Source organism: Hyperolius riggenbachi, chromosome 5 (genome assembly GCF_040937935.1).
Source record: "Hyperolius riggenbachi isolate aHypRig1 chromosome 5, aHypRig1.pri, whole genome shotgun sequence".
Classification (NCBI taxonomy): Eukaryota; Metazoa; Chordata; class Amphibia; order Anura; family Hyperoliidae; genus Hyperolius; species Hyperolius riggenbachi.
Window position 1 is genome coordinate 111,370,012 of NC_090650.1, and position 23,537 is coordinate 111,393,548.

At 42.8% G+C, this 23,537-nt stretch overlaps 1 protein-coding gene across 2 annotated transcripts in view; it reads right to left on the reverse strand.

Moving 5' to 3' along the window:
- Nucleotides 1–23,537, reverse strand: part of ZNF385D (zinc finger protein 385D) — a 496,219-nt gene that overhangs the window by 16,235 nt on the left and 456,447 nt on the right. For both annotated transcript variants that reach the window (XM_068236132.1, XM_068236133.1), the window contains 2 exons: nt 16,912–17,093; nt 381–482 (listed from right to left, as the gene is read on the reverse strand). In XM_068236132.1, coding sequence (XP_068092233.1) covers nt 381–482; nt 16,912–17,093 — 284 coding nt within the window. The remainder of the gene's footprint in view (nt 1–380; nt 483–16,911; nt 17,094–23,537) is intronic.

The following is a 23,537-nucleotide window of genomic DNA, read 5'->3' on the forward strand; positions in this document are numbered from 1 at the left end:
ACCTGCCTTGTGTTATGTAGGGCTGATGGCGGAGGAGACCAGGGCATCACCACTGCATAAGGGCATGAGGGGGGGGGGCATTTCACACTTGGGCACAAGCGGGTGAGGATTCATTGCATATGTCAGTCATCATTATGTTGAACCAGGTCAGACCGAGATTTTCCACCATACTCGATTGTTACACTTTAATCGCGGTATGTTTGTTGCCGCACCGGTTGATTGTGTCGCAACATTAGATATATTGGCACCATTACTATAAAGGGAAGAAAGAGTCGCAGTTTTGTATATTAAAGATTTTTAGATTTTCTTTATATTTAAACTGGAAAGCTTATATTCCACAACATTCTAAACTGTATACATAAAGCATAGTTCCAACTTACCCCAGCTGGAGCGGTTGTCTTTTGTACTTTATTGTAGGGGCTATATTTAGGTTTTGGAGGCTTCCCAGCAGCTCTGTCTTTGTGCCTTCGACTACTTATGTGCTGTAAAAACATCAAAATGATAATAGTCAAGGTACTGAAAATAAGACATAAAATGTAGTAGTTGATTATTGTACTGTGTTAGGCTAGCTATCAGTTCAAGCAGAAAGATTTGGATAAGAACTATTCCATACATTGCTCTATAGGGAATCGAGCATCATTTTTAACTCCCAGGGCAGCTCAATAGCAAATTAAAAATGCATGCTAAAAATGTGGTTCATTTTTACAAAAACTTTAATTGTACCTTATCTTTTTGCATTAAGGGGTTACATACAGGCAGAATACTTCTATTTCATGTACTTCCTCCTTCTGGCAAGCCAGTTCCAAGCAACAGAAGATGGAAGGCAGATGAGAATTCACCTAATCAGACTTAATTGCCCACAAGCTTAGATCAAACAAACCCATTAAGCATTAGTGGGGGGGGGATGAGTGGTAAGGCTGTGCTTCAAACAGATAACATTAGTCACACATTTTATACTAACCCTGGATAATGACAGTGAAAAAGGAGCGGGGGGGGGGGGTTAACTTCTCAAACATGGCAGCCCTTTCAGCTATTTGAAACCAGAAGCTGCTAAGACCCCTTTAAGAACAACTAACTCGATGCAAAGCTACTTAACCACTTGCCGACCAGGGCTTTCTGCACTGATCGGTGCTACGTGGGCTCTCCAGCCCGCAGCACCGATCAGGAGTGAGCCTTGGCGATCCGACTACCCCCCTTTTTTCCCCACTAGGGGGATGTCCTGCTGGGGGTTCTGATCGCCGCCGGCTTGCTGCGCTTTGTGGGGGGGGCTCTTCAAAGCCCCCCTCCGCATCATTTTCGGCGCTCCGTCCCTCTCCCTCCCTCCCCCTGTGAGCTGCGCAGGACGGATTTCCGGCCTGCGCATTGAAGGATAGGCTTCAGCCTATCATATGCCGGCGATCCCCGGCCAATCAGAGGCCGGGGATCGCCGATCTGCCTTACGGCGCTGCTGCGCAGCAGCGCCGTATGATGTAAACAGCGGGGATTTCTTCCCCGCCTGTTTACATTTTGCCGGCGAGCCGCGATCGGCGGCTCTCCGGCTGTTCACGGAGACACCAATTGGCGTTAGCTGGTCGTCAAGAGGTTAAGGTACGCACAGAGGTACGGTATTTTCATGCTGGATGCACATACCTTTTGCTAAAGTCAAATTTTCAGACAGAATAAGGAAGGCTTGCTGCAATGTTCTCTCCTGTGACCTTCCCATTCCCTCCTCTTCCCCACCCCTTTCACTTTACTTAAGGGGAGGAAATGAGAGGTTGATAGAAGGGAGCATCGTTCATTTGTTTGATACTTCATGTCTGAAATTTTGACTTCAGTAAAAAGTCATTTTTTTTCCAAGCAGAGATTACGGGGACCAGGGGGAACAAGGAGAAAAAGGGAAAATGCACAGAAGACTGTGGATTTTGCATGATCATATCTTTGTGTTTCGCTTAGGGGGCTTCGCCATTGGTCAGGTATCCTTAAATACAACACACAACAAGGGAAACCTTTCACTAGAATATCTTCTTCAGAATCCCATCCTTTGAACTTAACCTCAAAACCACAGCTTATATACTTTTGGATATCCTTGCAAGTAAAATGTACATAATAAGCAGAACCTTTGCGAGAGGTACTAGTTGCATATCATTCTCAACGTTACTTTACACCTGCTCAGAAGTTAGCCACACACCATTCAATATATTTTTACCTCTTTCCATCAATCTGTGACTACCATGTAGGGGCGCTCATTCATATTCTGGGGAGTTGAAATTTCCGCCTTTTCGCTTGGAAATCAAAGTTTCTGATCAGAGCTAAGCAATTAGAATTCCACAGAAATCTAATCTACCATAACTTGGTAATTTTAGCCCAGTCACAGAGCAGCGAGACCGAGAGAATCTACAGATGGTGCGAGGACAACAAACTCGTCTTAAATGCAGCCAAAACAGTGAAACTGATCTTGGACTTCAGGAGACACCCCCCCCCCCCCCACGCAACAACCAAACTTTATAAATGAGATTGAAGTGTCCAGGGTCCCTAGCGTTAGGTTCCTGGGAACAACCCTAACAAGCAACCTAAGGTGGGCGCAGAACACCACCAAAATCCAGAAGAAGGCTCAACAGAGACTATTCTTCCTGCGCCAATTGAAAAAATGTGGTATGCCTCAGGAGCTGCTGTCCAGCTTCTACACTACCACTATTGAGGCCACCCTTTGCTCTGCCATTATCGTGTGGTATGCAAGAGCAACCGCCAGTGACAAGTATAAGCTTCAAAGAGTTATCAGCTCAGCGGAAAGGACCATTGGCTCTCCTCTGCCACCTCTAGACCTCCTCTACACTACCAGAATGAAAACAAGGGCCAACAGGATCTCCCAGGACCCATCCCACCCAGGTCGCCGCTTCTTTAAGCTCCTCCCATCGGGCCGATGCTACAGGACCACCCGCCCAAGGACTAAGAGGCGTAGAGACACCTTTTTTCCCCAAGCAGCCCTCCTGTTGAACTCCTGCCTCTCGTTGGTACGCTAGCCGCTTCAGGTCAAATTAGCCAATTAGCCTGGACAAGGCACACTGGAACCCAGGCCAGTAAATAACCCAGCTATTAACCTGGTGCTCTTCTTGGCAGAGCTCTACCCAAGGTGCCGATTCTTTCATTGAACTTACTTTATCCCTGTGCAGCACAATATCCACACCCGGTGGATCTCTGTTCATGAGCCAACCGCACACTGTACTGCATAGACCGTTAAAAAATGTGTAGGTACTGCCTGTCTTGATGTATTATTGCCTGTCTTGCTTGTATTATTGCTATTGTCTATGACTGTCTCGCTTGTTTATGTATTGTCTATTGCCTGTTTGCCACTGGCATGTGAACCACAACCAATTCCGGGTTCGACCTCGGTCGCACTTGGCGAAATAAATGATTCTGATTCTGAGAGAATGCTGTAATTTTAGACCAATCACAAGTCTGTGATTGGTCTTAATTAGAGATGGCCCGAACACTTTGCCGGCACGCACTATTCAGCGAAGATCGGGTATTCGTGCTCGCCGTGAGTGGTCAGCACATGGAGATATTCAGCACTGCGTAATATGTTGGTGCTTTATAAATACAATAAAAAAATAAATAAAATAATAAATTCGACCCGCCCCCATACATCATCATTGGGCTAAACTTTGACCACTTACATCACAGTCAGCAGGCACCTGGCAGCCAATCAGCTAGCACCTCTTCCTGGACCCCCCTCCCCCTATAAAAACGTTGCAGGGCCCGCCATGTTCCAGTCTGTCTTCAGCTGGAATAGTGAGAGGAAGGGACAGAGCTTGCTGGAGATAGGAAAAGCGTTAGCTAGGCTTGTTTATTTTCAACCTTGCTGACTTACTTGCTGTTAAAGCATCCCAAACAGTCCTTCTGAGGGCTACTTCATCCTTCTGCTGTTTTTTTTGTGTGTGTGCCCACAGGCACCCACCATTGTACCCAATGCCCACTGCTATAATTGTCTGTGACATTATACACAAGCAGAATAGTACTCCAGGGCCTATGTTATTATCACTGTATTGTGTTTGAACTGTTGCATATCTAAGTGTCTGTCTGATAGTCCACAGACAGAGCCCACTGACACTGACCCACACCTGTGCCCACTTCTAGTGATATTGAATTGTGTGCCACATAACAGTACACAAGCAGAGTACTAACTACTGCTCCAGGGCATCTGTTATTATCACAGTATTGTGTTTTACCTCACCTGTTGCATATCTCAGTGTCTGTCTGATACTCCACAGACAGAGCCCACTGGCACTGACCCACACATGTGCCCACTTCTAGCAGAGTACTATTAGACCTGCTAGTGATCAATCTCAGTAAATGTGGCATTTGGTCTGTCAGTGTGAAGCGGGCATAACCCTTTCATTACCACTCTGGACATTTAAAAGCAGCCCTATATTCCACCAATGTAGGAATGTACTGTGATTTCTGCCCTTTAGGGATTAAAACCTGACTCTGCGTCAACTCTGTCATTTTTGGTGGGACGTTTGGCATGGATCCCTCTCCGGCATGCCACAGTCCAGGTGTTACACCCTTTGAAACAAGTTTTCCATCACTTGTGTGGCCAGAAACAGTCTTTGCAGTTTTTAAAATGCACCTGCCCATTGAAGTCTATGGCGGTTCGTGCAAACTCAAACTTTCCCGGGGAGTTCGAATTCCGACGTTCGCGAACAGAAAATTTGATGTTCGCGACATCACTAGTCTTTATCTAAATAGAGTAAGAGTGGTTTACTTTGTTAGGTACCTTCTCCCTTTTGGAAGTCATTTGGGCTCCTTATTTGCCACTCCACCAGCATTGCTAGCTTAACCTTCCTGGCGGTAAGCCAGAGCTGAGCTCGGGCTATGCCACGCAGGAGGATATCTCAGCCCCTGGTGGGGCGATTCACCCCATTTAAAGTGCTGTACGTGCAGCTAGCACTTTGCTAGCAGTGCGCACAGCTTCATCGGCACCGCTCTGCGGCGATCGCCCGCACGCAGCGGCAGAAGAGGGCCCCCCCGCCAGAGCCCTGCGCTGCCCGGACCAATGAGTTCCAGGCAGCGCTATGGGCTGGATCAGAGGCATCTGACGTCAGGACATTGGCTGACGTCCATGACATCATTCCGATCATCGCCATGGCGACAGGAGAAGCCAAACAGGGGAACGCGTTATGTACGCGTTCCCCTGTTTGCTATTGATGCCGGCGACGATCACACTAGAGGGACACATGCACCCTCTAGTGGTGTTTCATGTAGTTACCACTCTGGTAGCTTTACATGAACCAAAAAAAAAATGGATTTCTGCCTATTTGGCAGAAAAAATGAACCGCCAGGAGGGTTAAAAAGCTCTAGAGGTGGGTGCTACACCATTTTTTTTTTCATATTAAAAAAAAAAATCAGCAATTTAATTTTTATTTTTCTTTGAATTAATATTTAGTAAACATTTTCTTGGTTTAATTTGTTTAAAAAAAAGCATTTTAATCTATTTGCAGCCAATGTACATAGCTTTTTTGCTTAAGTAAAGTTACAAGGAAATACAAAGCAAGCTGAATTGAATTATGGCCTTTTCAACTAGACCTTTCCAAAATACGATTGTGTGGGGACTAGCACACATTGTTCAGATTATTTAAACTCTCTTAGTAATAGACTGCAATTTAACATGGACGTTGGTTTAGAGCTGCTATTCTCTTGAGCTCCACTGAACTTTAGACAAATGAAGCAACGTAAGACTAACCTATAAGCTGCTACACTGATTCTTAGGCTGATATCAAAATGTTTAGCTTTGAGTATTAGTTGAAGCCTTTGTAAAAAACAGTTCACGTCAGCCTGTCTACAAAACACTGCTTGCTATCTGCAAAATTGTGGTATTACAAGAATGCTGTGATGTGAAAGTAATGTTACCATTCTTTTGCCTTATAAGTAAATGTATAAACATTATTTTTTTTTCCCTTATATTCATGATTCCCCACTACAGCTATGTCTCTACTCATGGGACTCGCTGGCATTCTATGTGCATATTATCAAATAAGATCATGCTATTTCTAAATGTGGGAATGGGATATCGCCATATACCCACTCAGTTATATATCCATGATATCTATGAGGTCACACACACACACACACACACACACACACCCACACCCACACACACACGCGCGCGCGCGCACGCACACACACGCACGCACACACACACGCACATGCACACACATGGACACACACGCACACACGCACATGCACACACACACATGCACACACACACACACACACACATGCACGCGCACATGCACACACATAACCTCCTTTAGATTGTAAGCTCGCAAGGGCAGGGTCATCCTCCTAACGTTTACTGTTTTTGTCACAATATTTGTGTTGCTTGGGACTCTGCTGTACATTTTTTAACTGTATCTATGTTCCCCTTGTCTTCTTATTGTGCTTTCTAAAGCGCTGCGGAATATGTTGGCGCTATATAAATAAAAAATACTAATAATAATAATGAAAGTGTGGTAGCTCAAGTTTTTAGAGTGTACCTGAAACGTGCAAAAACCAAAGCATTTATACTTACCTGGGGCTTCCTCCAGCCTCATGCATGCTGTGGTCTTCCTCGCTATCCTCCGGGGCTACCCCACTGCCCTGCGGTAAGTTCCTGTGAATTGGCCATTCATGCTCAGTAACGCATGCATGGCCCGGCTGTGCAAGCGCCCCTGCGCATTAGCACAAAGATTGTAAGCCTTTGGGCAGGGTCCTCCTCCTTATGTCTCCTACCTGATATTGCACCTCCATTACTGTGCACCCATCCTATGCTCCCATCCAGTGACTGATTAAGCATTACCTTGTACTCATAATGTGCTGCGTGATCAGTTTGCATGTATTCATGTATTGTCTTATTGCTGCATGTCACCCCTAAATATTGTCTGTAACCTTAACTAATGTACAGCGCTGCGTTATATGGTGGCACTTTATAAATACAATAAATAAATTGTGCACAGCCTCTTGTCCTCCATGCGCAAGTAACTTTGTCGTACTGTACTTCCATGTGTGCAGCATAGACACACTTATTCACGGATGAGGGTGCAGTCGTGAAGAAGAAGAGGTCCCTACTGGCCATGGCGAGGGTGAAGAGGACATGGAAAGCCATCATCCTGAGGCTTCCTATTACACTGCCAGGTAGCGAACTTTTACTTTTTTCTCCCTACAGGTTTGCTTTAAAGTAAGCCTGCCACTATATTCATCTAATTAACCCCCTTGATGTTCTGATTCTTTCCGGATTTTAGGGTCTAAAAGCAGTGCAATTTTTTTGCAACCTTTCAGACCCTAAAACCTGGAAAAAACCATTCTGCCAGGGAGATCTGCAGCAGCCCAGCAATCACTCACCTCCCTGGCTCCAGCGCTGCAGTTAAGCCTCCATCCTCCGGGTGGCACTGCAACTCTAAAGTGAAATTGACGGCTGTCGTCCTGATGACAGCCGGCGATCTCACCAGCAGGAAGCAGAGCCCCAGAGGAGCGAAAGAAGAATGCCACCCGACGTAGGGATTCCCGGGAGGTAGAAACGCTCCCGCTGTGCGCATTGCTCTGCATTCAGCCTCCGTCGGCTACCCGATACTTGATACTCGGGATCACCGCTCTTAGCTGTGGTTTTCCACCCCAACCCTAGCTCGGGATAACTGCCAAGGAGGTTAAGAAAGTTTATGGGGATGGATGGGAATGGGCAGAGATTCTGTTCGTTGCATAAACCAGTAAAATGTATACCTTTGTTATTTGTATTTGAGTTCAATTTGTCATCTACTCTGAAATTGATAACTCATTCAAACAATGCCCTCTGTGGAAAAGGTCCTGCCCTTCTCCCTCAGGGTAGCTGGTCAGATGATCATAAGACACTCTTCAGACCTGCAGCATGCAGTATGTTTCCATTACAACAGAATCTGCACTCAGTTAACCTTACATTATTTTTACAGTACTATGGGTACATTTTAGCACTCACATGGTTATGAACATACATACTTATCAAAAAATCAAAAATTCTGTGTAGAGCGACAATGTAGTCTTCATTGCCAAACCTATTTTGTGATCTCATCCCTATCACTGACCAGATGAGTTGCAGTCATGGTAATAAACTTAATCTTGGAAATTTCTGATTTCCTTTACTTCTTTCATTTCTTTTCATTTGCAATATAGACATGCTAAAATAAACCCCACGCAAAGGAATCAGAATACTGTAAATAAAAATAACTATGAATTTATGGCTAATTTTACTGTAGTTCACTTAAAGAGGAACTGTCGCGAAAATCTTAAAATTTAATTTAAGTACATTTCTCCCAGAGTAAAATGAGCCATACATTACTTGTCTCCTATGTTGCTGTCGCTTACAGTAGGTAGTAGAAATCTGACATCATGACAGGTTTTGGGGTAGTCTATCTCTTAATGGGGGAGTCTCAGCATGGCCTTTATTCTTTATAAAGACATTCCCTGAAAATGATTAATACAAAGATGCTGGCCAGTCTCCCTGCTCGCTGCACACTATTTTGGCAGTTGGACTGAGCAACTGCAATTCACTAAGTGAACTAAACCCAGAGAACCCCCCTTTGAGAAGATGGGCTAGTTCAAAATCTGTTGGTAATGTCAAATGTTTTGCTTACAGTAAGTGACAGCAGCACAAGAGAGAGCAATTTATGGCTCATTTTACTCTGGGAGAAATGTACTTCTTATTTGTATGTTTTAAATTTTAAGATTTCTACAAAAGTTCCTATTTAATTAACTTTTAAAAATGGATCTAAACTGTTTGTACAAAGTAAAAGTCAGTTTTCTTTTTCCGTGTTGTGTACTCAGTGCAAACGTTACAGATTATTAAATGTTAAACCGATATGAGTGGGAGAATAAAGAAATATTGTATTGTTCGGGGGTTGTGCATGAATGAATCATGGAGAGTTCTATAAATACAGAATGTGAAGTAAATTGCAGGGTGCCTTGTTACCTTTGACTTTATTTTTTTATTTTAAATTTAACCTCACCTTTTCTGCTCATTCAACAGCAGTCAAGATTTGAAGATGCAAAGTGATTGTAAGGTATCTTGAACATTCAGTATACAGTTCTATGTTATAACTGTTGTTGGTGTAAATAAGTGACACTGGGTGTCACCCATCTGAACTATATAGACAAGGTGAAAATGTTGACTTCACTGGACTTCAGTGCAGGCATCTTAAAGTGTACCTGAACTCTGAATGTCTTTTTAAAATAAAAAGTAGGTGTACATTCACTTTTTCTCTGTGACGTCCCATTCCTCAGATATGCCTACTTTCTCCCTTACCAATTCACTGCAGTCATCATCTAACATTCAAGCTTAAAGAGAACCTTAACTGAGATGGATATGGATGTTTCCTTTTAAATAATACCAGTTGCTCGTCAGTCCTGCTGATCATTTTGGCTGCGGTAGTGTCTGAATCACACACCTGAAACAAGCATTCAGCTAATCCAGTCTGACTTCAGTCAGAGCACCTGATCTGCATGCTTGTTGTGGGGCTGTGGCTAAAAGTATTAGAGACACAGGATTAGCAGGAGAGTCAGGCAACTGGTATTATTTGAAAAGGAGAAATCCATATCCTTCTCAGTTTAGGTTCCCTTTAACAAATGTTTGGAACTCTCCCATACACAATTTCAGAATTAATTAATAGCCTTTAACCACTTGAGGACCGTAGGCTTACATCCCCCTAGTGACCAGGCTATGGTTTACAATTTAGGCCACTGCAGCTTTAAGGGCTCACTGCAGGGCTGTACAACTCAGCACAACTCAGCTGTACAACTCAGCCCTTTTCTGCCCACCAACAGAGCTGTCTGTTGGTGGGCTCTGATCGCTGATCGCTGCTGGAGTGTTTGTTTATTTATTTTTTTACATTTTACTATTTGTTTATTTTTTTAACCCCTCCCCACCAGCCAATCCCAGCGATCGGCTCTCATATAAATCAGCCTATGAAAGCCGATCACTCTATGTGCATCCCAGGAGGACAGCCATGTCAGCGCTGTATACTGTAAATAGACGGCGTTAGTTAGTATTTACACTGTAAATAGTCTGTCTTCTAGCAGCGATTTGGAGACTGATGGCGGAGTGGATCTCCTGCAAAACCCCTGCTTGATTTTACAATATCCATTTGCACATCATTTTGTTAATGTTTTCCTAACATCAAATGATCTCTCAGGGTGCTCTGAAGGAGAAGGCTGTATGGCATTAAGGATGAGCGAGGACAGTTTTGTGAAATGCAAGACTATCCTAGTGTGTAAGGGTTCAGGCCGCTGGAGAAGGGGTTAACTCCACTGTATTGCTACCTCATGCCAAGGTGCTCCACAGCACTCTCCATCTGCGCAAAAATTCCACCTTCACAAGGAAGTGTCAGGAAGATGGAGAGTGGCATGGAGTGCCTCTGCAAGAGGTGGCAACACTGGTGAGTTAGGCCCGTTTGTCCCTTACACACGCCGAGACACAAAACTGTTGATACTTATCCCTACATGACATCACAGCCTAGGCTAGACAGCACTGGGAGGGAGGGGTTACATACCTATATACAGCTAGTTATAAACTGATAGATAGTTATAAGAAATGTTTCTGGCACAGGAACCATAATATAATCATAAATGTTTCTGCTGTTGTGAATCTTATCTCAGTTAGCCTGGCTCCTTTCTGGTACATTGCCGGGGAGAGGGAAGCTTGTTATCTAGCCTCCCACATTTCTGCTTCTCACTGATTGGCTGAGGGCAGTTCAGTGTGACATGAGGCTGAGAAGGGAAATACATCTCACCCATCTGCAGAAGTTGCTAAAATAAAATCTATGCTGTGCTCACGTGTTTCCAAAGCAAGCTAGATATGAAAGTTCAGTTTCTAGGAGAAAAAAAAAGAGCAAGGGTATAAATGACATCAGGATTGGCTTCAGTCAGAGGCAGTAAAAATGGAAAATGCCTGAAACAGTTTTCTCTTTATTTATTACATGAAATTCATTGAAATCAAAAAGTTGAAAGCACAATACATATGCTATGTGAGAAGAATAAGTATTTGTCTACTTAAATACTGTATGTGTTTTTTTCTAAGCTGGGTGCCGCCATAGCAATAGTGCTATGCTACATACCCCACACGATTGCCAGACCCTGAATTATATCTCCCTCCTAGTTTCTAGAATTCGGAGGGTGAATCGTATTTAACGCCACTAGGGATCTGAGTAGCAGCAGGGTGAGCCATCATTCGGCTCACCCTGAGTTGAACTCATTGGTGGCGGAATCATACGTATGCGTTTTTTTCCCCGGGAGAGAATGGCTGTCCCTGCTGCTTTAAAGAGAAGTCAGTTGCATGAGACCAAGACATTAAAACTTTCAGAACCAGCCATCTCTGGATTGCAGCGGCGCTGGAGCAATGCAGTGAGTAGTTAAAATCTACACCCTGGCAGGGATAAGAGGCAGTAAACAGGGTGTTAATTTAACGTTCCAAGGTCCAGAAGAAGTAAAGCTCTTTATAAATAAGTATTTTAGTTTCAACATGCTGATGCTGAAAATACATGTCATCTCATGCTTGTGAGTGAATAAAAATGCCTATGTAGTTTTAGGGCACCCTCAATCCCTTGGATGACAGTTTACTGCCAAGCGCCATATAGATGCACTGCTAGAGTGGTGGAGGGAGAAACAATGGCCCGGTGCATTAGAGACTAGCTTCTGGCAAGTGGGGTTAGGAGAGAAACAAGGTGCCTAAAGGTGCTGAGTATCTTTCGTCAACACATCAGGGTGGCTGTACACAAGCTATATTCTCAGCAAAGACCGCCTTGGCTATGTTGAGTAGAAGGATGTGTGACTTTTGATAGATTGCAATTCAGGTTTTTTAACCTGATGAAAGGGATTCTTCTCTCCCCAAAACGTGTTGCAAATAAAATATATACTTTACAAACATAATCATAGCCGTAAGATGTTACTAGAAGAACAAAAAGAAAAAAGACACCCGGACACCGGGAGCCCGCTCTGGTGTGAGATCGTCTTGATGGGTTTCTGGTGAAGAAAATCTAGTAGGTTTATACTCACAAAGGTGGGTTGCTTCAAAGAGGAAACCACTCGTGTGTGCAGATGAGGAAATGCCGTCCTCACTCGGCCTTTTCCTGGATGGTCTCGGTCACAGCTCCAAATGAAAATATATTTGATTCGCCTGATTGTGAGGCGTCGAAACCCTACTAAATAGGGTGTATCAGATAAATTTAGGAGGTAGGAGGCGCCCAATTTGGAAAATAACAACACAAATTGACCAGTCTGTTAAGAGACTAGAAGAATAATAGTAAGCCAATAGTTAAAATATAGTTTCATTTATTGGTAGTGATCAGTGCTGATCACTACCTATAAATGAAACTATATTTTAACTATTGACTTACTATTATTCTTCTAGTCTCTTAACAGACTGGTCAATTTGTGTTGTTATTTTCTAAATTGGGCGCCTCCTACCTCCTAAATTTATATGATCATAGCCGTGTCTTACTTCCACTCACATCCCACAGCAATTCCTCTACTCTTACTGACTGCTTGTGACCTGCTTAGTTCTAAGTCGCATTGAAATGCGGGGGAAAAATGGCTCAGCACGCCGTCCAGCCACTAACACCACCTGCCGCTCACTGGACCACAGCACACTCATAGAGTGCAAGAGCTGTGTGTGGCCGTGTTGCAACCGAGAGGGACAAAACTATACTGCTGAGAACCCAGTATGGGCTTTCCAGCCACCGATTCAGGTGAGGTTACTCCTCGACTGGCCACCTAACCCTTACTGACACCACTGAGTGCGCTATTGCTGCCTCGGCTACAAACACTTTAGCATATGTACCAGCACAGCATGCCTATCACATTTAGGTAATTAAAAGACATGGGAAGAATTGCTATCAAGCTCGGGGTTTCCAGCAGGTAGAGGCCTTTAGGAACCATGGGAGACACACCATTCCTGTTCAGTTTTTAGATGACTTCAAACGTTTTTTTTGTTTTGTCCCTGGCTTGCAGCTGTTTTAATGAGGAAGAGAACCAAGTGATGTGTTATACAAAAGATCCCTGGAGATCAGCTTTATAAACAATCCAAGGGTTCTGTCATCTGATAAAAAATGAATAATGAATCAGCTTTCAAGATGAAAAGTGCAACTGTCAGTCTCAGAGATACATATTACCTAAAGGCATGTTCTTGCAACATGTAAGAAAATGATATCCATATGTTTAATGCATAAGGGATGACAATAGCTCAAAATGACCAAGCCGCTTACTTTACTCCTCCACCTGTTGATTAAAGGTATTCCCACATGTTGAAAAGCTGTAATCAGTTACTCAGCTTCCAGTGTCTTGCTTCTCACAGAATGTTCCGCCCATTGTTCGCAATGTAAGCCTTTTACTGTATTATTAAATGTTTAAAATGCAATTCGAAGAATTCCTGCTGTGCAGCTCTGGGCAATCGAAACATACAGCTCTGGTCAAGATGATATTTATACGAAACTGTATATTTTTTATAAATGTTTAAATCAAAATATTCAGATTGTAAAAAGTAAAAATCTGTTTCTTTAAAAAGGGAAAACATTTCTTAAAGCTTCTTCCAACAGAGTGTGCTGCTGGTCATAACTTTTCCTAGAGGGTTGCTGCACTAGTAAGTGCTCGATGATAAGGAATAGAAATTAACATCTTTTATTCTGTTTTTTTAAGGATCTGTGTGATTGCGGTATGGTGCAATGCTACTCCGGCACCGCATTCCAAATTTCATCATATGTAGGCACCTGCGTTACACTGTGGTAATGAGGAAATTGGTGGCAAGCAACTCTTTAAAAACAGCTCTCTACTGCTAACTTCCTGTGCCTTAAATGAGTAGTGAGGGCATGATGATTAACCACTTCCTGTCAAGATGATGTGAAAATAAGTCTCTTCCCTCTCCTTCTTACAAAATCCTAGATAACACAGTTTATTTATCTCTGAGCTGAAAAAAAACGCTACACAGTTGAAAAGGAATGACAGTAAACCCCTCTCCTTCCCCAGGAAATGCAATGGCAGGGCTAATTAGTTAACAAGTGTAAAATAAACATTCCAGGAGAAGACAGGTGAAACAAAAGAGAAGGGTATATACAATGTGTTACTAATACATATTAAAACAAATAAACTGTTTAATAGAGAGATAGACAGATAAAATGTGTGGGTTTATTGTACAATAGAACTGTGACATATGAAAATTGATTAATTGCGTATCTTTTCACTTTTTTCCTTATTTTCATTTTAAAATGCATAGAAAATAAGGTAATTACTAAAAACAAATATCACCCACAAAAAGCCTAATTTGTCCTGAAAAAAAAATATAGATTGCTTAGATGTGATAATTATTGATAAAGTTATTGCCAAAGTAATCAGAGGCACTGAGCTGAACTTTGAAAATGACCAGGGTAGGGAAATGGTTAATCCCAGGGCTTGGTTGCTATATGGTGGTCTCTCTATTTTGATTTTGTGGCAGATGTCAAGCAGTAATGCACTGCAGACTTTGTGCTAGATCGGATGCATCTGTCACATCGCAACACATTAACTCAGCAAGGCTCCAAAGACTTACATTGCACTGACAACACCTTGCGGTAAGAAAGGGTAACGAAGCGCAGGTTAGCAGCAGTGCCAGTGTGCAAGGGGCCTTAATGGAAAGGAAATAGCAAGCAGTTTCAACCAAACAGTACCAGACTAAAGATGGACTTGTGTCTAATTAAAAAAAAATAAAACATTGGTTCCACACATTTACCTATAATTAGTAAGCAGGGACACCTTATTAAAGTTACATATACACGCAACATTTCTTTCAACCACATTGATCAGGACTCAGCCCCTTAGGTGACAGTTTAGGAGTTGACATCCCAGCTCAAGTGCTGCAGCCATTCTTTGTGCTCATTCTGGCACCTTTATTCCATTTCTGGTTTCATACACTGCCCAGCACAGAAAAAAAAAGACAAGATAGACATAAGAGCAGATGTGCACAGCTTTTAGAGAGACAGGCATCGTCTGCAAGGAAGTGCGGGCTGCCAATGTGGAGAAAACTCCAAAGTGTCAAAAAAGTCCTGTGAGGATCTATTTCCGAGCTATTGGCGATATATATTAGTCTAATAGACTTCTGGAGGTAATTTAAATAACATAGATTTAAATCCATCTATAGTGCCACTCCAAAGAACCCTTAGTCTTCAGAAAAGTTAATTAAATAGGGGCCTGTGGCTTTAATAAGTGCTGTCCACTGGGCTAATCCACCCCCAAAGCTGCCTCTAAGGCAAGTTCTAGACTTTGCTGCCCAAAGCAAACCTTCAATAGATTGCATTCAATTGGTTGCATCAACAGGCATGGACTCATATGGTCTTGTATGTTGTTTTTAAATGCTTTTAAGGTTATGCTATATCTCTTAAATGGCTATTTTCATGAATGTGGATGCTTGGGTCTGTTCAGGTATTCAAACATTATAACAGTGGTGCTGCTACAGGAAAACTCCCCTTGTCCTTCCTTGATACACGTGTTTCCCAGCCTCACTGTATGTGGCCATTTATAATTAATTATTTGGTAAGTACCTAGCTGTTTTTCAAAATGTAATCTAGAGATAAGTTTCATGGTGAAATCTAATGCAGATCCATGCACAGTGTGTGGGTGGATTAAATCCCTTTCTGATCAGATTCTGTTTGTCACATTAGATGGCAATCTATGCGTGTAGGGCCATCTTGAAAAAACAAGTGCAAGATAACTTTGAAACGTTAATGTAATGTGACCCTGCCCTCCAGAGGCTTCCCTTATCTTCTAACATCCCTCCGTTCCTTCACTAGGTCCCTCTAAACATATTTGAAAATACTGTTGATTATGTTGCTTGTGGCCACCTTATCTCCATGTACAAGTGCAGCTGTACTGTGCATGTGAGAGTACGGGCTTGTGCAATAGCACACAGCCACTTCTTCATGGCTTTGTGTCTTTATACTACTGTGCAGGCATGGCCCATACTTGAACATGCACAGATGCACTCGTATACATAGGGAAGTGTGACCCTGAAAAACAAGAGGGTCGGACCTAGCAGCAGAGTGGTCAAGCATTACATTTTTTTTCCAAAGCCGTGCTCCCATAGCTGGCTATGGCCCATGTTTATTGTTGCCTAGTGTCCCACTTTACCTAAAACCACCCCTGCAGTAGTCAGAAAGCATGTATTCCATAATCATGGGATAGAGTTTTAAATAAATAAGCACAATATAAGGCTATACAAGAGCAGGAAAATATGTGTAGTAAATGGTATAAGTTGGAGGATACTTTTACTTTACTAATTACATATTGTAGTGGTCCTTTAAATAACTGTACCATAAGAGAAATTCAGGAACTGGTGGAGTATGGTATCACTGCCAATAAAAAAATCACTGCGATCAGATGCATAACAATAGACCCTGCAAGGGATGCAGGCGCAGGGGGGACCAGAAGCTGCAGGAGGCCCCATGGGGGGAGAAGTTTCTTTCCCTGTCAATGCCTGCTCTCTGCACAACCGTTATAATGACTGCATCTGCTCAGCCACTGATAAGGAATCATACAAAGTTTTGTAGACAGTTCCTATTGAGTGTGTAGCAGGCTCTTGTGTACAATGCCTAGCCCCCAACCTCTCTACCTCTACCCAAGTGCTCTGTACTGTAGTGATGCTAGAGAAGTCTATAGAGCCAGCTCTACTCCATCAGAGATGGACAGAGTGAGTGTAATAAGCTTCGGCTGGGAGCTGCGACTCGTCTGTCAGTTTTCTGTATGCTTTTTCTGCACCATGTGTGTCTGTGTGTGTGAAAACATGCACGTGATTTCTAGTTACGCCCCTGACTGCCATTAAATAATTCTGAAAGGTAACCTTGGAATAGTCTTTTTGCCATATATGTCAGAACACCTCCCTTGTTATTTTAAGGGTTTTATGAAGTATGTTACCTGTTTAAGCTGAGTCTCAGAGTTAACATGGACATCACAAATTTCACAGTGAAATGTTTTGTTCTGTAGGCCAGTGTTCCCCTTGGTGGTGATAGGTATTCTTCCTTTCACTCCAGCTCGGGGAAAAGCTTTTATGGTTCCACTTCCATTTCGAGCTTCCACCATAGTTTTGTGCTTTGTACCTGTAATTTGAGAAACCAAAGAACCATTTTTAAAGTGCAATAAGCTATGCATTGAGGTCTACTGAGTGAAAATGTATAATACAGAAAAATGTTGAAAGGCCTTTAAGTGCTAAATTATAAAAAAAAAATTAAATAACTTTAGGATCAAATCCATCATCTAGGCTTCAACAGATCAGTAATTGCTCCTGTCGTTAGAGAGCCAACAGGTTTACCTTATTATGTCTTGATTGATGCAGTTCAAGACATTGGCCCATATGCAATTAGCTTTTTCTCCCAAGTTTTCTCCTAGGAGATAATTTTTCATCTTCTATTTAGAATAACTTTTTGACACTTTGCAATTGAAAACGTAGCAAAAGGTAGGTGGAAGGACTAGAAAAAACTATTTTATGTATTTTCTACTTGCTGGTGGTTTAAAAGGCAAGTTTTAGAGTAACACTTAGGAGAAAACTCAGGAGAAAAAGTTAATTGCATCTGGGCCATTATGTTATAAATGCATGATTTCTTTATTTAGACTAGAATTATACCCCTATTATTAAGGAGCCATGTGAGCTCTGATACGCGTGAGCTGTCCTCCGTGTATTCGCTGATGAGTCAATACAATTCGGAGAAACCCTTTTTTACCCTAACAACCATGTTGCGGGACATCCTTCTTTGTTTGTGTAATGGATTGCGGAGACACTGCCACGCGGTCTGGCAGCGGGGCGGCTGTCTCCGCGTTCAGACCGGCGGTTTCCGCACAGCAGCATGCGTCTGGTTTGTCTGAGCCTAGTAGTGCACATAGATGGAGAGCTACGCGCGCGCGCTGGGAGGCAGGACCTTTATGCCAGTAGGAGAGGGATCAGCTGATCAGGACGATCAGCTGATCCCAGCGCAGTGGGTGATTGGCTAAGTGGTGCTGGGCGGCGCTGAGGAGCGCTGCACTACATATACATCTTGTCTGTCAGTTGCTGATTGTCTGCCGTTGCGAATACTTACGTGTGAGCACTCAGACCAATCAGATCCCACAGTGTGTTAGAACCAGGAGGACCTGGGAATTCACACTTAGCCAGATTACGCTTGTGTTATATGTTAGACCAGTTCCAGGGTGTTGGAACGAAGGACCTCACACCCAAGCTTAGGAACACTGTGTCATTGCTGTGTTATACTTTAGACCAGTTCCAGGGTGTTGTGACCAAGGACCTCACACCCAAGCTTAGGGATACTGTGTCATTGCTGTTATACTTTAGACCAGTTCCAGGGTGTTGTGACCAAGGACCTCACACCCAAGCTTAGGGATACTGTGTCATTGCTGTGTTATACTTTAGACCAGTTCCAGGGTGTTGTGACCAAGGACCTCACACCCAAGTTTAGGGATACTGTGTCATTGCTGTGTTATACTCTAGACTAGTTCCCGGGTGTCGAGACTAAGGACCTCACACCCCAGGCTAGGACTCTGTTATATTTACATGTTATGACTATCTGCTGTGTCGACCTTTCTCTTGCTTTCTGATTCGGTACCTCTGCATATCTGCCTACCTGTTGCCAGACCCTGCCTGTACCCGGTTACCGAATCAGTCTTCTGTCTCTGTACCTCATCTGCTCGTGTGTTGCCGACCTGGCCTGCCCGACCTCCCAGGCTGTCACTCTCCCTGAGTGCTCAGTCTATCTGTACTAGCAGTGACACCATTCCACCAGGTGTCAGCTGCAACCAGGACTCCCACTCCTTAGAGAGTCCTGCCTGTTAGCAGCCAGTGGCCTCTTCCTCTGGAGTCCCCTGGCTGCAGTACAGTGTACCATCTGATTATTATTATTCCTGGTTGCCAGGTCCTCACTATCAAAGAGATAGTTTCTGCACTGCCCAGGCCACCTGCCCCTCAGGGGGTTCTGGGCCAGGCTGCCTATATCTCCCGCTTCTAGGGAGATAGCCTACAGCTTCATCAAACACTTTTACTTATTAGGTGTCCAGAGGTTAGCCATACTTGTATTATTGGTGATTTTGCAGATCATCCATAATCAGGTATACATCTGTATTGTTGATGATTCTGCAGATCATCAATAATCAGATTCTCTCTGTGTGCTGACACCAATCGTTACAGTTTGCTGCCAGAATTGATACCCCTAATAAAGCTTGATCCACATTATTATTATTATTATTATTATTATTTTTTATTTATATAGCGCCAACATATTCCGCAGCGCTTTACAAAGCACAATAAGACGTCAAGGGGAACATAGATACAACTAACAAATATACAGCAGAGTTCCAAGCAGCACAAATATTGTTACAAAGACAGTAAACATTAGGAGGATGACCCTGCCCTTGCGAGCTTACAATCTAATGGGTAGTGGGGGACACACTAGGTAAGGGGGTGGAGGATGGATGAGGCAGTGATTCTTTGCCTCTGATTACGTTGTGACAAATAAGTAAATAAAGGGCTATAGAATGTTATAAGCTTGTTTGAAAAGGTGTGTTTTAAGAGTGCGTTTGAAGATGTCCAGGTTTGGAGCATGACGTACAGGCTGTGGAAGAGAGTTCCAGATAAGGGCTGATGCTCGTGTAAAGTCCTGGATGCGAGCATGAGAGGAGGTGATCAGCTTAGAGGCCAGGAGAATTTCTTGGGAGGAGCGAAGGTTGCGGGACGGACAATATCTTGAGATTAGTGAGGAGATGTATGGAGGAGACAACTCGTGGAGGGCTTTGTATGTTAGAGTCAGGATATCCACATAAAGCAATATTGTAATGATGAGGCAGCATAGTTGTGATACACAGCTGGCAGGAATCTGTGATACATAACCACATTTATTCTAGGGAATATGAAAGCCACCTAGCAACAGCTAATAGGCTGGCATCAATGTCTTGGGTTGGCAGAAATCTGTGATCTGCAAAATATATTTATTCTAGGGAATATGAATTGCATCTAGCAACAGCTGATAGGCTAGCTGTTAGTCTTGTGATTTGCAAACCACATTTATTCTAGGGAATATGAAAGAGACCTAGCAGCAGCTGATGAGCTAGGTGGCAACCTCCCAGATACGCTGTCCAGGGATGGCTGTAGTCAGCCAACTTTGCTACACTGGAACTACGCGTAGTTTTACGCAATTACTCTTCACCAAACTACGGCTTAAAAATCAAATATTCGCTTTGTATGCATTTCGTAGACTATGCGTTAAAATACACAATTACGCGTAGTGTGAAGCGTAGTGTATGCGGATGCTTATGCCCAGAACATTTTACACATTAATTCCTTTAAAATGCTTATACCGGGAACTCTTCTATGCGTACATTCCCCTTTCCAATGTGTAAATTTGTAAGCATACAATCGCACACGTAAAATTAGATGCGAGTAATGCGTTCGTAGTTCACTACGCAATACACATGTTAACTACGCGTAGCGGTACTTTGGTACGCAAAATTCATAAGCGTAGTTTTGAAACTTCACCTACAAACTACGATGTGTAGATGCGAACTACGATGCGTAAATTCGCACTGGCGTAGTTTCTGCTCATCCCTGACGCTGTTGGTAGACACTAACAGTATGAGATCAGTGAGTTCACTTTGTTGAGCAAGTTTTTTGCTGATATTTTTATTTACCAGAGAGCCATTAACTTATGTTACAAACCAAGTAATGAAATATTTTATGTAGATATAAATACAGTAGGAGAACTTGTTTCTGTTAACAGAATAGGCTTGGCCAATGGCCATTAGCAACCGTGGAATAGGAAGAAACAAAAGGTTTTTTGCAACTACTCATATAGTTGATGTAGGACACCAAACCCTGACTGACTAAATGTATCAAAGTTGATTAGACTGTTAACTTCCAAATACTTTATGGAATGAAACAAGACTCATCACTCTAAAGCTTTTTACACATGTACGAGGACTGTCCCCTGGCAGGAATCGGGATGCTATCTCTCAGGTGATGGTTGAGGGCTGATTCTGTACAGTTACCTCACTAGCCTGCAGGCTAGTGAAACATTCTGTTACCATGGAGGAGGCAGAAGGAGGACATATGATGCCTAATAGAGTAGCCCAGAGTGGGAGAGCTAAGGTGGAAGAACATTGGAGTTGGCCAGAGCTCGGACAAGATGATCCACCAGCCTAAATATCACGTTAATGCATCAAGGAGGTTGAGATTCAGTTGCAACTAGGCATAGCTCCAGAAAGAAAGCAATAGGACCAGGTGCAATAGGAATAACATTTTGGGATATGTCTGCTACCTTCCACTTTGGCTTTTGCAGCAGCACTAAGATCACATTGAGAAAACCCTGTGTGTAGGTATAAAATAACTCTAGCTGCAAATATAATAATATACACAACCTCATGCTTAACTTATTTTCTAAAATATACACATTTTGAATACATAAATCTTGTTTAATATAATGTAGTAAGTTAGTTTTCAATATAGGGATCTGCAATAGACTGGTGTGCATTAAGCAATAAATTATAGCTTACTTTTTTATAACAAAGGGTGATGAGAGATCTGGTCTTCCTCATTGTAATTACTGCACTTTCCAACATGATTGTTCATCTAAACGTGGCTGCCTTTAACATAAACCCGAATGCAGGTTTTTTAATTAAAATTATTTATATTTTGGTCAGGTCACAGTGTAAACACTAAAAAGTAACGTCATTGACATTAGCTTTGACTGGATCACACAAGTGCTTTTAAAGAGAGTCTGAAGCGAGAATAAATCTCGCTTTAGACCTCATAGATAGCAGGGGCATGTGTGCCCCTGCTAAACCGCCGCTATTGCACCGCTAAACGGGGGTCCCTTCACTCCCAAATCCCCCTCCGTGCAGCGCATCCCCTCTTCCTGGTTGGGGCAGGGCTAACCTCCACAGCCCTGCCCCACGCGCGTCTGTCAGCGCGTATCTCCGCCTCTCCCCCGCCCCTCTCAGTCTTCCTTCACTGAGAGGGGCGGGGGAGAGGCGGCAATGTGCCGCTGATAGAGGCGACTGGAGGCAGGGCTGCAGCCGTTAGCCCTGCCTCCAGGAACTACCAAGTCTACGACCAAGGTTAGCGGGGGTGGGTTTGGGGGTAAAGGGACCCCCGTTTAGCCGCGGGATAGCTGCGTATTAGCAGGGGCACACATGCCCATGCTAACTATGAGCTCTGAAGCGAGATTTATTCTCGCTTCAGAGTCTCTTTAAGAGATTCTCACATGGCACTTTGAGCAAATGCACACTGCATACACTGGTGCTTGCAGTCATATTTCATTGTTGCTGGTGCCTAATCAGTAGTACCGGTAAGTACTTTTGCAAAAACTAACGAGTAGTTTAAATTGGACTTTTTGAGAACAATGGAAGAGATAGTCCATGAGATAATGATATTTTTGAATTGATGCAAATGTTAAGATAATTTCAAGCACTAATTAGATAGGTGGGAGGAGGACATTGGCATCTCTTTGGATAATAGTCAAAAGAGGAAGATTTGTATTTTAGCTCATGCTACGTCTGTAAGTTCTAGAATAAGATAAATTAATTTCAAATTGTTATCTAGGTGGTATAGAACACCGGATAAATTAGTTGTAATGTATCAAGGAATAAGTGATAGATCTTGGAGAGGGCGGGGGGCAAAAGGTACACTGTTGCATCTGGTGTGGGAGTGTCCTGTTTTTTCGGGGTACTGGAAAGGTGTATTGGAGTGTATTGGGGGATTGTGTGAAAGAGAGGGTGATTTGGATGCTGTGAAAGTGTTGCTGAATGGAACAAGTGCATCTATTGGTAGGTATAAGAGATCTTTGGTACCTCAATTATTGATTGCAGGCTTGCAGCTAAGAATCTGATTTCGGTTAAATGGAGATGCCAGAGTTCTCCATCCCTTAAGGAATGGGTTGAAAGAGTTAATGAGGTAAGGGGGTTGGATAATCAAATTACATTACAACAAGATAAACTAGAAGGTTTTAATGTAAAATGGGAAAAATGGAATAAGTTTCAGGATACAAGGGAATACGGGGATATCATGAAGATGTAGGAGGAGGAGTACTCAGGAAAATGGAAGGGGGTATTATAGGAGGCAATGGAATCTAGGGGATGTATGAACATTATGGAACTTTTTTTGATTGTCTGTTTTAATGAGATATTGATATGAGGATTCTGTCTGTGGGTAAGGGAGGAGGAGGGGATTGGGTAGTTTTGTTTTTGTATAATTTGAAAATTTGGTGAAATGTATACCGTTGTCAGGAATATAAGATTGGAATGTTCATTTTTCCTTAATAAATGATATGACAAAAAAAGATAATTTCAAGCAGATTTATGGAGCTTGGAATTGTAATAATTAAAATTAGTACACCAATCCAACGCATTTGATTGATTTAATTCTAATCTGCATCAATATGAATAAAATCAACAAAACCTTGCATTACCATCTCTAAATAATGGATTTTACATTGTTTGTGTATTTTAATGAACACCTGAAAATTCCTAGTGTTAGCAAGCATATAGTTATTTATAGCATTTACGGT